The 13,904-nt window shown below is 29.7% G+C and overlaps 4 protein-coding genes and 2 pseudogenes across 6 annotated transcripts, besides 2 other annotated features; 4 read left to right on the top strand and 2 right to left on the bottom strand.

Moving 5' to 3' along the window:
• Positions 1-996: part of a mobile genetic element that runs on past the window's edge.
• TVAGG3_0506900 (keratin-associated protein family) lies at positions 607-996 on the top strand (the record flags this gene model as incomplete). Its single annotated transcript, XM_051236813.1, has 1 exon — positions 607-996. One exon carries the CDS (start codon positions 607-609, stop codon positions 994-996), a length of 390 nt encoding a protein of 129 aa, XP_051094637.1.
• A 382-nt stretch (positions 997-1,378) lies between these two features.
• TVAGG3_0506880 (uncharacterized protein) lies at positions 1,379-1,729 on the top strand (the record flags this gene model as incomplete). Its single annotated transcript, XM_001287486.1, has 1 exon — positions 1,379-1,729. The coding sequence occupies one exon, from the start codon at positions 1,379-1,381 to the stop codon at positions 1,727-1,729; it is 351 nt and encodes a 116-aa protein (XP_001287487.1).
• A 187-nt stretch (positions 1,730-1,916) lies between these two features.
• Positions 1,917-2,326, bottom strand: TVAGG3_0506870 (annotated as a pseudogene). Its single transcript has one exon. A coding segment is annotated over exon 1 (410 nt).
• A 947-nt stretch (positions 2,327-3,273) lies between these two features.
• On the bottom strand, positions 3,274-3,987 carry TVAGG3_0506860 (uncharacterized protein; the record flags this gene model as incomplete). The annotated part of the gene is made up of 1 exon (XM_051236812.1): positions 3,274-3,987. A coding segment is annotated over one exon (714 nt), but the record flags the coding sequence as incomplete, so codon positions are not given.
• Positions 3,988-4,717: 730 nt separating this feature from the next.
• Positions 4,718-5,216: a mobile genetic element.
• A 2,285-nt stretch (positions 5,217-7,501) lies between these two features.
• Positions 7,502-8,483, top strand: TVAGG3_0506840 (protein ubiquitination; the record flags this gene model as incomplete). Its single annotated transcript, XM_051236811.1, has 1 exon — positions 7,502-8,483. A coding segment is annotated over one exon (982 nt), but the record flags the coding sequence as incomplete, so codon positions are not given.
• Positions 8,484-9,038: 555 nt separating this feature from the next.
• On the top strand, positions 9,039-9,300 carry TVAGG3_0506830 (annotated as a pseudogene). The gene has a single exon. A coding segment is annotated over exon 1 (262 nt).
• Positions 9,301-13,904: the final 4,604 nt, after the last annotated feature.

The following is a 13,904-nucleotide window of genomic DNA, read 5'->3' as shown; positions in this document are numbered from 1 at the left end:
TTTAGTATGATGTCATCAGATTTGGAAATTAATTATACAAGTAAGTGGTATTACATTAACAACATGTATTTTATCCTACAAAATGATAAAATTTATAGATCATATTCAATACCATTTGGTCGTTTTGAACAAATTTTTCAAGCTGATGGAGACATTGAAGCTTTATGTTATGCTTCAAATGTTTGTGTTCTTGTTTCAGGTGGTATGGTCTATTCATATCCTGTAAGTTATAACAGACATATTTATTTATCACAAGATTTTTCACAGGATCCAGAGAAAACACCAAGTTGGGAATTGGTTTATTCATTCACTCCAAAACTTACTCGAAATTATAGATTTACAAATTTATTTTATATTGATGGGTATTTCATTGCTTTAGGATGTGGTGATTTAGTAAATATCAGTAATGATGGAAGAAATTGGTCTGAAATCACAAAATTTCAAGATGTTAGAAAAGCAATTTTCAAAAATAATACGTTAATATTGATAACAAGACCAGTTTTAATTTCTTACCCAGTTTCAATATTATATAATAAATTCAATATTCATAATGGATTAAATACAATTCTTGAGATGATTTACCCCATTGGTTCAATATATACATCAATGAATTCAACAAATCCAGCTGATGTATTCGGTTTCGGTACATGGCAGCAGATTGTAGATAAATTCTTATACTGTGCTAACTCTTCAAAGCAAACAGGAGGCTCAAAGAAAATTAAAGAAGCAAACTTACCTGCGCACACTCATACAGGAACGACAAACTTTTCTGGCGACCATAGCCACTCATTAAGAGACCACCCATTATACAACTCAGACTATAAAGCTGGCAATGATGTTTTATCTCCATCTTATAACAATTCAGCAAAAAAGACTTTTCGACCAACTGAACCAGGAGGAAATCATGTCCATACTTTCACAACAAATCCAACAGGCTCGGGTGAAGATTACATGCCACCTTATATGACAGTTTATGCATGGTTTCGCGTTCAATGAACGCTCAATGTTTGTTTCACAAACTTTAGAACGGCATAATTTAAATTTTTATTTTAGTATAAATGAAGATTCTACCATATGGTGTTATTGGAAGAGATAAAGATGGAAACCCAATATTTGATCCGAAGTTAAAATTAAAGTTACTGACAACAACTTGAAAAGTTACTGAAACCAAAACAGAATGAAAAAGAGAAAAAATGAGAAAATGAGAAATGAAAAAAGAGAAAATGAGAAATGAAAAAAGAGAAAATGAGAAATGAAAAAAGAGAAAATGAGAAATGAAAAAAGAGAAAATGAGAAAAAAGAGAAAATGAGAACATGAGAAAAAAGAGAAAATGAGAAAGAAAAAAATTTAAATTATACAATTTTATTTTTATCATAAATGACAAAATTAATTAAGCCAACTATTTCTAAATTAATGATACCAATGAAATCATTTCATGGAGTACTTATCCCAGGTTCTTCACAATTAGCCGGGGCAAGTGTTGTGGCTCAAGGTGGAACATTAGCGAATCCATTCAAATTAACTAAAGATGAACTTAATAAAATGGATACCCCACAAGCTCAAAATTTACCACGAATCATAACAAGGGAGGAAATGATAAAAATGATGCAAGAACGAATTAAAAACAACAAACCACGAAAACCGAGAAGATACGGTTATGCAGTAATGATGGAAAGAAGAACCCAGAAGGGTTCGGCGTCTCGAAGAGACGTTGTCGAAGAGGAATAAAAATTAAATTTGGATTGAGTTTAAAAATTCATCTTTATTAAATTCATCTCTTCCAATCAATTTATTTATTCTATTAAATTCTTTTATTTTTGCTTCACTCAGTTTAAGGATTGAACGGTAAGTTTCTAATTTTTCGATTATTTCTTTCCTCTCTTTATCGTTTTCAATTACTTTAGTTTTATGGGCATCAGCCCCGCCGCATTGCAGCTTCTTTTTGTAATAGCATAGTTTCTGGACTATATGAAAGTTTATTAATGTGCGTGATTCCTTTAAGATTAACACGATGTTGAACATTTGATAAACCACCAGTAATTCCATTACGGAGAATGTGATAAGCTTCAACTGAATCTAAAGTCATTGGTAAATTATTTTTTAATGCATAATTTCTTAAATTGATTCTTAAACGTTGAACATCTTCATCTTTATTTGATTTTACGACATTGCAATAACAACACATTAACTGACAATTTCTTTGGTATGTGGTTTTTCATTATCGATTCTATCCAATGTTGGTTTATTTGCATATGTAAACGCTTTACCACACATTTTGCATTTAGATGAAAGGATTAAATCGTGATAGTATTGAAAATCATCCATTGAAACATTATTTTTAGTATCCCTTTCTGCTTTTTCATCTTGTTTCTTATATGATTCAATTTTATATTTCCAATACTTTTTCGTTAATTCAAAACTTGATTCTATCTCTTCCTCAGGATATTTTTCATTAGGATTAAAGTCTTTATATGCTAAAGCGTAACGAATCATTGATGCATTCGATGATAAAGAAAGATTATGAAGCATATCAATTTTATAAACAAATGTTTCTTCAATAATTTTATCGATTGGGTCAATCATAATTTCAACATCTTTATTGCAATAATGAATAAAATATTCTAATCTATTCTTAAAGTTTTTAGCATCATTGAGATATATTTGATAATCACTATCTGATATAGTTTCTTGAGTTAATGCTGAATAAAATGAATCTTTCGTGAATGGTTCCTCTTTATATAATTCTTCTTCGTAATTCTCCCATGTGATAAATTGATAAGGGAAAAAGGATTTAACACGTGATTTATTGTTTCCGAAATCTTGAGTGAATTGGTCTAATGTCCCACCCGCTATATAATTTCTGATGTCAATAAATCTCAATTCATATGGAACGTTTGTTTTCTTTACAATGATTTGCTTAAATTGTGAAGATGAACCCAGCATTGATTTTATTTTCCATTTTGCAGTGTTTAAATCACGAAGAATTAAATTTAAATCAAACTTTCCCGAATTAAAACCTATGATATTCACTTTATTGAATTCCTCATCTAGAAGTTCTTTAAATGCTTCCTTCTGTTTTTCATTTAATGTATGGGACAAAGTCCCGCCGTTTGCGGCTTCATTAATTCATTGTATTGACTCATATTTGATTCAACAACTAATGAACAGGTTGAAAATAAAAACTCAATCCAATCAGAAATAAAAGAATCACTCGAAGTTAAGCAAAAATTCCTCGTATATGTTTTATCATTTAATTTAACCGTTGATGATACCATGAATGGTTTTAAGTAAGCGTTCAAAGTTGCACACTTAGAAAGTTGTAATTCTTCTTTAGTCTCTAATGTTTCGAAGTCAAAAGTAATATAATATCTTGTCGGTTTATAATATTTCTGCAAATTGTGAGCTAATAACCACTGATATATCTTCTGTTTCGTAATATGTGGTGCATATGGTTGCTGGATCTTTTGCAATTGAACGTCTTGAATTAATCTTCCATTATTTTCTTTACATTTCTCACAATGCTTTAAAAATCTTCTTTGGTTTTTCCTTTCTGGATCATCACGGATAGAATAAACTTCTTCTTTACAATATGGACAAACTTTATAGCCGGTGAGTGCTTCAACGTCTGTTATTCTGTCAGCGTGAAGTTTTCCACATGGACTCTGTGTTAATAAAATATTTACTGTTTCAAATTCTGGATCTATCATTATTGATTCCACTAATGGAAAGTCTACCTTATTTATGTCCACGTCTTCTGGTTGAGGATCACAATAATAGAAATCAATATTAACATTTAACATTCTCGCTAATCTCTCACTTTCTGATGAAATGTCAAACCCTTCATATGCATCTATTGCTTCATTTAAATAGCTTCTACGAGTTTTAGGATTAACACCATCAGGAATGTTATAGAAGCGTTTAAATAACCTTCTACCTTCTGCTCTAATTTGATTATCATTCATTTTAGCTGTTCCGTTTTTGTTCATTTATGTAAGAATAAAAAATTAAAAAATAAATAAAAATAAAGTTTATTTTTTTAAAGCCCATAAAATGAATTAAGAACACATAAATTTTTATCATCTGCGACGTGACGAATACATTTTAATTTACTCAAGAATGCGTACCCTGATACATTAAATCTAATTCCTGTCTTATTTAATTTCACAACTTTGAAAAGGAATGTATGAATAGCTATAAAATGATGAGAAGATGTTTTATGGGTTGCTTCCATTTTTTCTGAAATAAATGAATAAATATAATGTTTATAAGTTTTCATATCTTTTATATTCTTAATAACGAATGGTATAGACCTTTCCACTTCATCTTCCTTCGGTGCTGTTCTTTCATATGAAACATTATTAGTATCTTCAACAATGAAACCGCAATCACATAAAATTTTATATGTTCCAATGGTTTCTTTTGATATTTTATCTAATAAATCAAAACTTTATCAACACCTGTGCATTTATTTAAATAATAATTTGTGTAAATATCATGATCTTCTTTCTTAATCGTATTAGTTGCATATGTCACGTTTTTAAGAGCTTTTTTGAATTTTTCGGAATCTAAAGGTGGTGAAAATAAGATACAAGGGTATTCTTCATTATCAATAAATTGTAACTTATGTTTACGTATAAATTTAGTACCTTCTTCTGAAAGTGTTTCATCTATTTCACCATCTAATAAATTTTGTGTTGATTCTGAGACATAATTTTTTATCTTTCTTCATGAGATTTCTGTACTTCTGATTCTGAAGCTGGGATATTCATTAAACCCTCTACTTCATTTTCATTATATTTTTCAACTTCTCTTAATTCCTTAATTTTTTCATCTATTTCATCTCTTATTTTTTTCAGTCTTTCAATTTCATTGTATTCATCATCTTTAATCCGTTCTTCATAATATTCAGGGAAAACATCAGGTTCTTTAGGCTTTTCTTCTTCAGATGTGGGATATAAGAAATTTATAACATCATCTTTATTCATTTTTCCATCATAATCTAAATCATTTAATAACTCGGCAAATTTTTGACAATTTCTTAAATAATATTTATTAACTTCATAACCCACCTCCTCTAATATATCCTTTATTTCCTCGTTTGTGAATCCTAATTTTTTAACGTTGTTAGTTTTGACGCTCATTTCATACAAAATAAAAAAATAAAATAATAAACATAACTAAGTTTTAATTTTTCGTAAGAAGTTTATTTTTTATTCATGAAAATAATTATTTCTAATTTCTTTTACTCTCTCGTATATACTAGATTTAAAGAATTCAGAACATTTCCCATAATCTCCTAAATGTTTTCTTATCCCTAACGTGTGCCAGTTATTATATGAAACTGAATAAACTTTATCTTTATCTTTACACCTTTCATCACTTCCAATATATTTATATCTCAGTTTTGATTTAGCATTTTCATATTCATTAGCGTTTGATAATTCACAGTCTTCCTTTTTAAATTGATGTTTAAGATATTCAGGATTTAATACTCTACGTTTATATGCTCCTAACTTAGTTCTAAAGGTTTTTCTACAAAATTTAGGAATTCCATCCTCTTTAATGTCATCAATGATTTCCATTTCATTATTTTCAATTTCTTCTTCTCGTTTATGAGGTCTTTGATTATGACTCCATTGATTCCATGAAATTAAATATTCTTTATCATTATATTTATACCTCATTAGCTTATTTTGGCTTTCATATTCATTTAATAATTCACAATCTTCATTTTTAAATTGAAGTTTAACCCATTCAGGATTTAAACAATGTTTAATTAATCGCGGAATATCTGACATCATCTATATATAGCTTCTTTTATAAAAGATAAAAAAATAAATTATTTTAAAATTAATGTTAATTTTTTAATGATTTATAAATAAATATATTTTAATGCATCGTCTATATATAGATGTAACAAAAAAAGTCACTAAACCCGTCATATCCTACTACTCTGGACTGCTTGTTGAATTAAATTTTTCAAATCAGCAAAATATATCAAATTCATCGATTTGTACAAGGATGTCGCTTTGTAAAAAAAATCTTGAATAATAAGGTAGTCACAAAATCTAAGTAAAAGGGCTTTGAAATATTGAGGGGATTTGTAATTTTGGCTCTCAAAATTTACCCTTCCTCACTACTCGAATTCCGAGCCTCTCAATGAGTTTCCTCTCAATTTTGAATGGTTTATATTGACTTTTGAATACCTTTATTGAGAACAAAAAAATAAATATATTAAGATTCGTATAATATTGGCATTTTTCATAAAATGAAGGCCTAAAAAACAGGGCCATTCAAAAAATGAATTGTTTTGGGGAGTAGTGGATCTAGCATCTGTGTAACAAATAATAAAGATTGGCCGTAAAAATTAGGCCTAATCTCTTTTTGGTAAAATTTTGGAAATTGATATCTCTTTATATTCGTCTGTCGTGAGGTACAGATAACAAGATGATGGAGTAAATGTTTTTGACATATTCACTTTTCACCATATTGGCCGAAATTAAGTATATTGTTGCTAATTTTTTGTTTTTTACCTTGTTTTTAGGGGCACTACTATTTATTCATCTTTGTATCATTTTTGTTGAGCTCGTATTGAAAAACAATCAATGAAATCCATGTTTTCATTTGAAATCTGATAAAGTTAAACGTGCATATAAGTTTCTCGCTGATATCACTCAATTGCAAATTCATATATATGCAATTCAAAAAAATGAGAAAAATTTCGGATTGTCCAAATTGAAGGATATAATTTTTTTTCTTTAGCCAATAAATCAATGTATTATATTGCATTCATTATCCAATGAGTAGTTACACATAATATTAGCATATAACACTCTTGCTGTTTACAAATACAAATTTTGATTTGATTATTTTGTTTAAAGCTATTCTATTTATAGTGATCTCTTATATAACATGTTGTATAAAATATCTATATTACTATTATTGTATTTCATGAATCTTTTTTCATTAATAAAATTTTATTGGAAAAATTTCAACTTTTCATTAATCTAAATTGACATCTGTGATACTTCCTATTCTGTTACAACTATTAAAGCTTACATTTAAATTCGAATTTAAAATTTCAAAATTTTTTAAATTGATCAATACAATGATTTTAATAATATATATTTGTTTGTGCTTTTAAATTTCTTAAGCTTTCAAAATTTAAGAGAATTGATAACTTAATACAATATGATCTTAATGATATACTAATTAATAATTCGCAAAATGTAAAAAAGTCTTCTCAAAACTAAATTCCATGCCTTTCAATCGAGATTTTGAGGCAACTTTACAAGTATCTTGATGAAAATTCTATTGCCATCGACATTTATATTGTTATTGCATCATTTTATATCTATTGATTTAATCAAAATTCTAATTTTATATCCGAAATCTTTGTGGTCATTGTTTTCCACATCTATAAAATAGATTTTTTTTCTAATTAATTTAAATAGTATTTTATATGGTAAAACGGGAATGTGTCCTTTTCAAAAATTATTAATGTCCAACCAAGACATTCATCCAAACAAATACAGTGAACTAAGAAATACCCACAAATACTACATCGATATATACAACGCGTTGTATCAGTTGAAAAGTGAAAAAGAAGAAGAATTAAAGTCGATTTTCAAAATTATCAAAACAGACTTGATTGAATCCAATAAACATCCACCCAAAGATATTATGGCAGACATTTTAAATATCATTCCGTATAACAATCGCTATACAAAGTCATATTTATTTCTTGCCAAACTGTTTATTGATGAATATCATGTTGAAGAAGTCAAGGGAATCTCTGATATTTCAAACATCCTGTTTTATAAAGAATATGGGTTTAAATTAAACAAATCTTTTGATTTCGAAAAAGATGATTTTGAAAATCTTGATATTCATAAAGAAAATACAATATACAGAGCAATTATGAATAATGACTTAGAAAGATTCATCACATTCACTGGAATTGATGGATTTGATAAAGATCAAAAACTTAAAAGCAATTTATATCCATATTCTTACAATGAATATTCATTACTTGAATTGTGTTGTTACCATGAAGCAGTTGATTGTTTCAAGTTATTAAGAACTAAATTCGACTCAGAAATAACTCAAACATGTCTAGAATTTTCATTTTTAGGCGGAAACAAAGAGATCATGAGTGAATGTTTGAAATATCAGGAACCAGATCAACTTTGCATGATACATGCAATTATTTCACACAACATTGATTTTGTTACATTCTTGATGAATGAATACGATTTAGAGATCGATTTAGAAATTTGCGGACTTCACAAAAATCTTGAATCCTTTTTAGTTTATTTCGATCAAACTAATGATATTAACAAATGTTTTGTTTATTCACCTATTTTTGATATTCCATCCCTTATCGAATACTTCATTTCATTTGGTGCGAATATCAATGAAAAAGATAAAGACGGAAAAACCACACTTCATATTGCAGCATGGAATAATAGTAAAGAAACAGCCGAACTTCTTATTTCACTTGGTGCGAATATTAATGAAAAAGATAAAAATGGAAGAACAGCACTTTATAGCGCAGCAGAATATAATAGTAAAGAAACAGCCGAACTTCTTATTTCACATGGTGCGAATATTAATGAAAAAGATAAAAATGGAGAAACCGCTCTTCATTTTGCAGCAATTTATAAGAATAAAGAAACAGCCGAACTTCTTATTTCACTTGGTGCGAATATCAATGAAAAAGATATAAATGGAAGAACAGCACTTTATAGCGCAGCAGAATATAATAGTAAAGAAACAGCCGAACTTCTTATTTCACATGGTGCGAATATTAATGAAAAAGATAAAAATGGAGAAACCGCTCTTCATTTTGCAGCAATTTATAAGAATAAAGAAACAGCCGAACTTCTTATTTCACTTGGTGCGAATATCAATGAAAAAGATATAAATGGAAGAACAGCACTTTATAGCGCAGCAGAATATAATAGTAAAGAAACAGCCGAACTTCTTATTTCACATGGTGCGAATATTAATGAAAAAGATAAAAATGGAGAAACCGCTCTTCATTTTGCAGCAATTTATAAGAATAAAGAAACAGCCGAACTTCTTATTTCACTTGGTGCGAATATCAATGAAAAAGATATAAATGGAAGAACAGCACTTTATAGCGCAGCAGAATATAATAGTAAAGAAACAGCCGAACTTCTTATTTCACTTGGTGCGAATATTAATGAAAAAGATAAAAATGGAAGAACAGCACTTTATAGCGCAGCAGAATATAATAGTAAAGAAACAGCCGAACTTCTTATTTCACATGGTGCGAATATTAATGAAAAAGATAAAAATGGAGAAACCGCTCTTCATTTTGCAGCAATTTATAAGAATAAAGAAACAGCCGAACTTCTTATTTCACTTGGTGCGAATATCAATGAAAAAGATATAAATGGAAGAACAGCACTTTATAGCGCAGCAGAATATAATAGTAAAGAAACAGCCGAACTTCTTATTTCACTTGGTGCGAATATTAATGAAAAAGATAAAAATGGAGAAACCGCTCTTCATTTTGCAGCAATTTATAAGAATAAAGAAACAGCCGAACTTCTTATTTCACTTGGTGCGAATATCAATGAAAAAGATATAAATGGAAGAACAGCACTTTATAGCGCAGCAGAATATAATAGTAAAGAAACAGCCGAACTTCTTATTTCACTTGGTGCGAATATTAATGAAAAAGATAAAAATGGAGAAACCGCTCTTCATTTTGCAGCAATTTATAAGAATAAAGAAACAGCCGAACTTCTTATTTCACTTGGTGCGAATATCAATGAAAAAGATATAAATGGAAGAACAGCACTTTATAGCGCAGCAGAATATAATAGTAAAGAAACAGCCGAACTTCTTATTTCACATGGTGCGAATATTAATGAAAAAGATAAAAATGGAGAACCGCTCTTCATTTTGCAGCAATTTATTAGTAAAGAAACAGCCGAACTTCTTATTTCACATGGTGCGAATATTAATGAAAAAGATAAAAATGGAGAAACCGCTCTTCATTTTGCAGCAATTTATAAGAATAAAGAAACAGCCGAACTTCTTATTTCACTTGGTGCGAATATCAATGAAAAAGATATAAATGGAAGAACAGCACTTTATAGCGCAGCAGAATATAATAGTAAAGAAACAGCCGAACTTCTTATTTCACATGGTGCGAATATTAATGAAAAAGATAAAAATGGAGAAACCGCTCTTCATTTTGCAGCAATTTATAAGAATAAAGAAACAGCCGAACTTCTTATTTCACTTGGTGCGAATATCAATGAAAAAGATATAAATGGAAGAACAGCACTTTATAGCGCAGCAGAATATAATAGTAAAGAAACAGCCGAACTTCTTATTTCACATGGTGCGAATATTAATGAAAAAGATAAAAATGGAGAAACCGCTCTTCATTTTGCAGCAATTTATAAGAATAAAGAAACAGCCGAACTTCTTATTTCACTTGGTGCGAATATCAATGAAAAAGATATAAATGGAAGAACAGCACTTTATAGCGCAGCAGAATATAATAGTAAAGAAACAGCCGAACTTCTTATTTCACATGGTGCGAATATTAATGAAAAAGATAAAAATGGAGAAACCGCTCTTCATTTTGCAGCAATTTATAAGAATAAAGAAACAGCCGAACTTCTTATTTCACTTGGTGCGAATATCAATGAAAAAGATATAAATGGAAGAACAGCACTTTATAGCGCAGCAGAATATAATAGTAAAGAAACAGCCGAACTTCTTATTTCACTTGGTGCGAATATTAATGAAAAAGATAAAAATGGAGAAACCGCTCTTCATTTTGCAGCAATTTATAAGAATAAAGAAACAGCCGAACTTCTTATTTCACTTGGTGCGAATATCAATGAAAAAGATATAAATGGAAGAACAGCACTTTATAGCGCAGCAGAATATAATAGTAAAGAAACAGCCGAACTTCTTATTTCACATGGTGCGAATATTAATGAAAAAGATAAAAATGGAGAAACCGCTCTTCATTTTGCAGCAATTTATAAGAATAAAGAAACAGCCGAACTTCTTATTTCACTTGGTGCGAATATCAATGAAAAAGATATAAATGGAAGAACAGCACTTTATAGCGCAGCAGAATATAATAGTAAAGAAACAGCCGAACTTCTTATTTCACATGGTGCGAATATTAATGAAAAAGATAAAAATGGAGAAACCGCTCTTCATTTTGCAGCAATTTATAAGAATAAAGAAACAGCCGAACTTCTTATTTCACTTGGTGCGAATATCAATGAAAAAGATATAAATGGAAGAACAGCACTTTATAGCGCAGCAGAATATAATAGTAAAGAAACAGCCGAACTTCTTATTTCACTTGGTGCGAATATTAATGAAAAAGATAAAAATGGAGAAACCGCTCTTCATTTTGCAGCAATTTATAAGAATAAAGAAACAGCCGAACTTCTTATTTCACTTGGTGCGAATATCAATGAAAAAGATATAAATGGAAGAACAGCACTTTATAGCGCAGCAGAATATAATAGTAAAGAAACAGCCGAACTTCTTATTTCACATGGTGCGAATATTAATGAAAAAGATAAAAATGGAGAAACCGCTCTTCATTTTGCAGCAATTTATAAGAATAAAGAAACAGCCGAACTTCTTATTTCACTTGGTGCGAATATCAATGAAAAAGATATAAATGGAAGAAACAGCACTTTATAGCGCAGCAGAATATAATAGTAAAGAAACAGCCGAACTTCTTATTTCACTTGGTGCGAATATCAATGAAAAAGATATAAATGGAAGAACAGCACTTTATAGCGCAGCAGAATATAATAGTAAAGAAACAGCCGAACTTCTTATTTCACATGGTGCGAATATTAATGAAAAAGATAAAAATGGAGAAACCGCTCTTCATTTTGCAGCAATTTATAAGAATAAAGAAACAGCCGAACTTCTTATTTCACTTGGTGCGAATATCAATGAAAAAGATATAAATGGAAGAACAGCACTTTATAGCGCAGCAGAATATAATAGTAAAGAAACAGCCGAACTTCTTATTTCACATGGTGCGAATATTAATGAAAAAGATAAAAATGGAGAAACCGCTCTTCATTTTGCAGCAATTTATAAGAATAAAGAAACAGCCGAACTTCTTATTTCACTTGGTGCGAATATCAATGAAAAAGATATAAATGGAAGAACAGCACTTTATAGCGCAGCAGAATATAATAGTAAAGAAACAGCCGAACTTCTTATTTCACATGGTGCGAATATTAATGAAAAAGATAAAAATGGAGAAACCGCTCTTCATTTTGCAGCAATTTATAAGAATAAAGAAACAGCCGAACTTCTTATTTCACTTGGTGCGAATATCAATGAAAAAGATATAAATGGAAGAACAGCACTTTATAGCGCAGCAGAATATAATAGTAAAGAAACAGCCGAACTTCTTATTTCACATGGTGCGAATATTAATGAAAAAGATAAAAATGGAGAAACCGCTCTTCATTTTGCAGCAATTTATAAGAATAAAGAAACAGCCGAACTTCTTATTTCACTTGGTGCGAATATCAATGAAAAAGATATAAATGGAAGAACAGCACTTTATAGCGCAGCAGAATATAATAGTAAAGAAACAGCCGAACTTCTTATTTCACTTGGTGCGAATATCAATGAAAAAGATATAAATGGAAGAACAGCACTTTATAGCGCAGCAGAATATAATAGTAAAGAAACAGCCGAACTTCTTATTTCACATGGTGCGAATATTAATGAAAAAGATAAAAATGGAGAAACCGCTCTTCATTTTGCAGCAATTTATAAGAATAAAGAAACAGCCGAACTTCTTATTTCACTTGGTGCGAATATCAATGAAAAAGATATAAATGGAAGAACAGCACTTTATAGCGCAGCAGAATATAATAGTAAAGAAACAGCCGAACTTCTTATTTCACATGGTGCGAATATTAATGAAAAAGATAAAAATGGAGAAACCGCTCTTCATTTTGCAGCAATTTATAAGAATAAAGAAACAGCCGAACTTCTTATTTCACTTGGTGCGAATATCAATGAAAAAGATATAAATGGAAGAACAGCACTTTATAGCGCAGCAGAATATAATAGTAAAGAAACAGCCGAACTTCTTATTTCACATGGTGCGAATATTAATGAAAAAGATAAAAATGGAGAAACCGCTCTTCATTTTGCAGCAATTTATAAGAATAAAGAAACAGCCGAACTTCTTATTTCACTTGGTGCGAATATCAATGAAAAAGATATAAATGGAAGAACAGCACTTTATAGCGCAGCAGAATATAATAGTAAAGAAACAGCCGAACTTCTTATTTCACATGGTGCGAATATTAATGAAAAAGATAAAAATGGAGAAACCGCTCTTCATTTTGCAGCAATTTATAAGAATAAAGAAACAGCCGAACTTCTTATTTCACTTGGTGCGAATATCAATGAAAAAGATATAAATGGAAGAACAGCACTTTATAGCGCAGCAGAATATAATAGTAAAGAAACAGCCGAACTTCTTATTTCACATGGTGCGAATATTAATGAAAAAGATAAAAATGGAGAAACCGCTCTTCATTTTGCAGCAATTTATAAGAATAAAGAAACAGCCGAACTTCTTATTTCACTTGGTGCGAATATCAATGAAAAAGATATAAATGGAAGAACAGCACTTTATAGCGCAGCAGAATATAATAGTAAAGAAACAGCCGAACTTCTTATTTCACTTGGTGCGAATATCAATGAAAAAGATATAAATGGAAGAACAGCACTTTATAGCGCAGCAGAATATAATAGTAAAGAAACAGCCGAACTTCTTATTTCACATGGTGCGAATATTAATGAAAAAGATAAAAATGGAGAAACCGCTCTTCATTTTGCAGCA

This window comes from Trichomonas vaginalis, chromosome II, assembly GCF_026262505.1.
Source record: "Trichomonas vaginalis G3 chromosome II, whole genome shotgun sequence".
Taxonomy (NCBI): Eukaryota; Parabasalia; order Trichomonadida; family Trichomonadidae; genus Trichomonas; species Trichomonas vaginalis.
The sequence above is the reverse complement of the archived record's forward strand: the minus strand, read 5'-3'. Positions and strand labels throughout refer to the sequence as shown.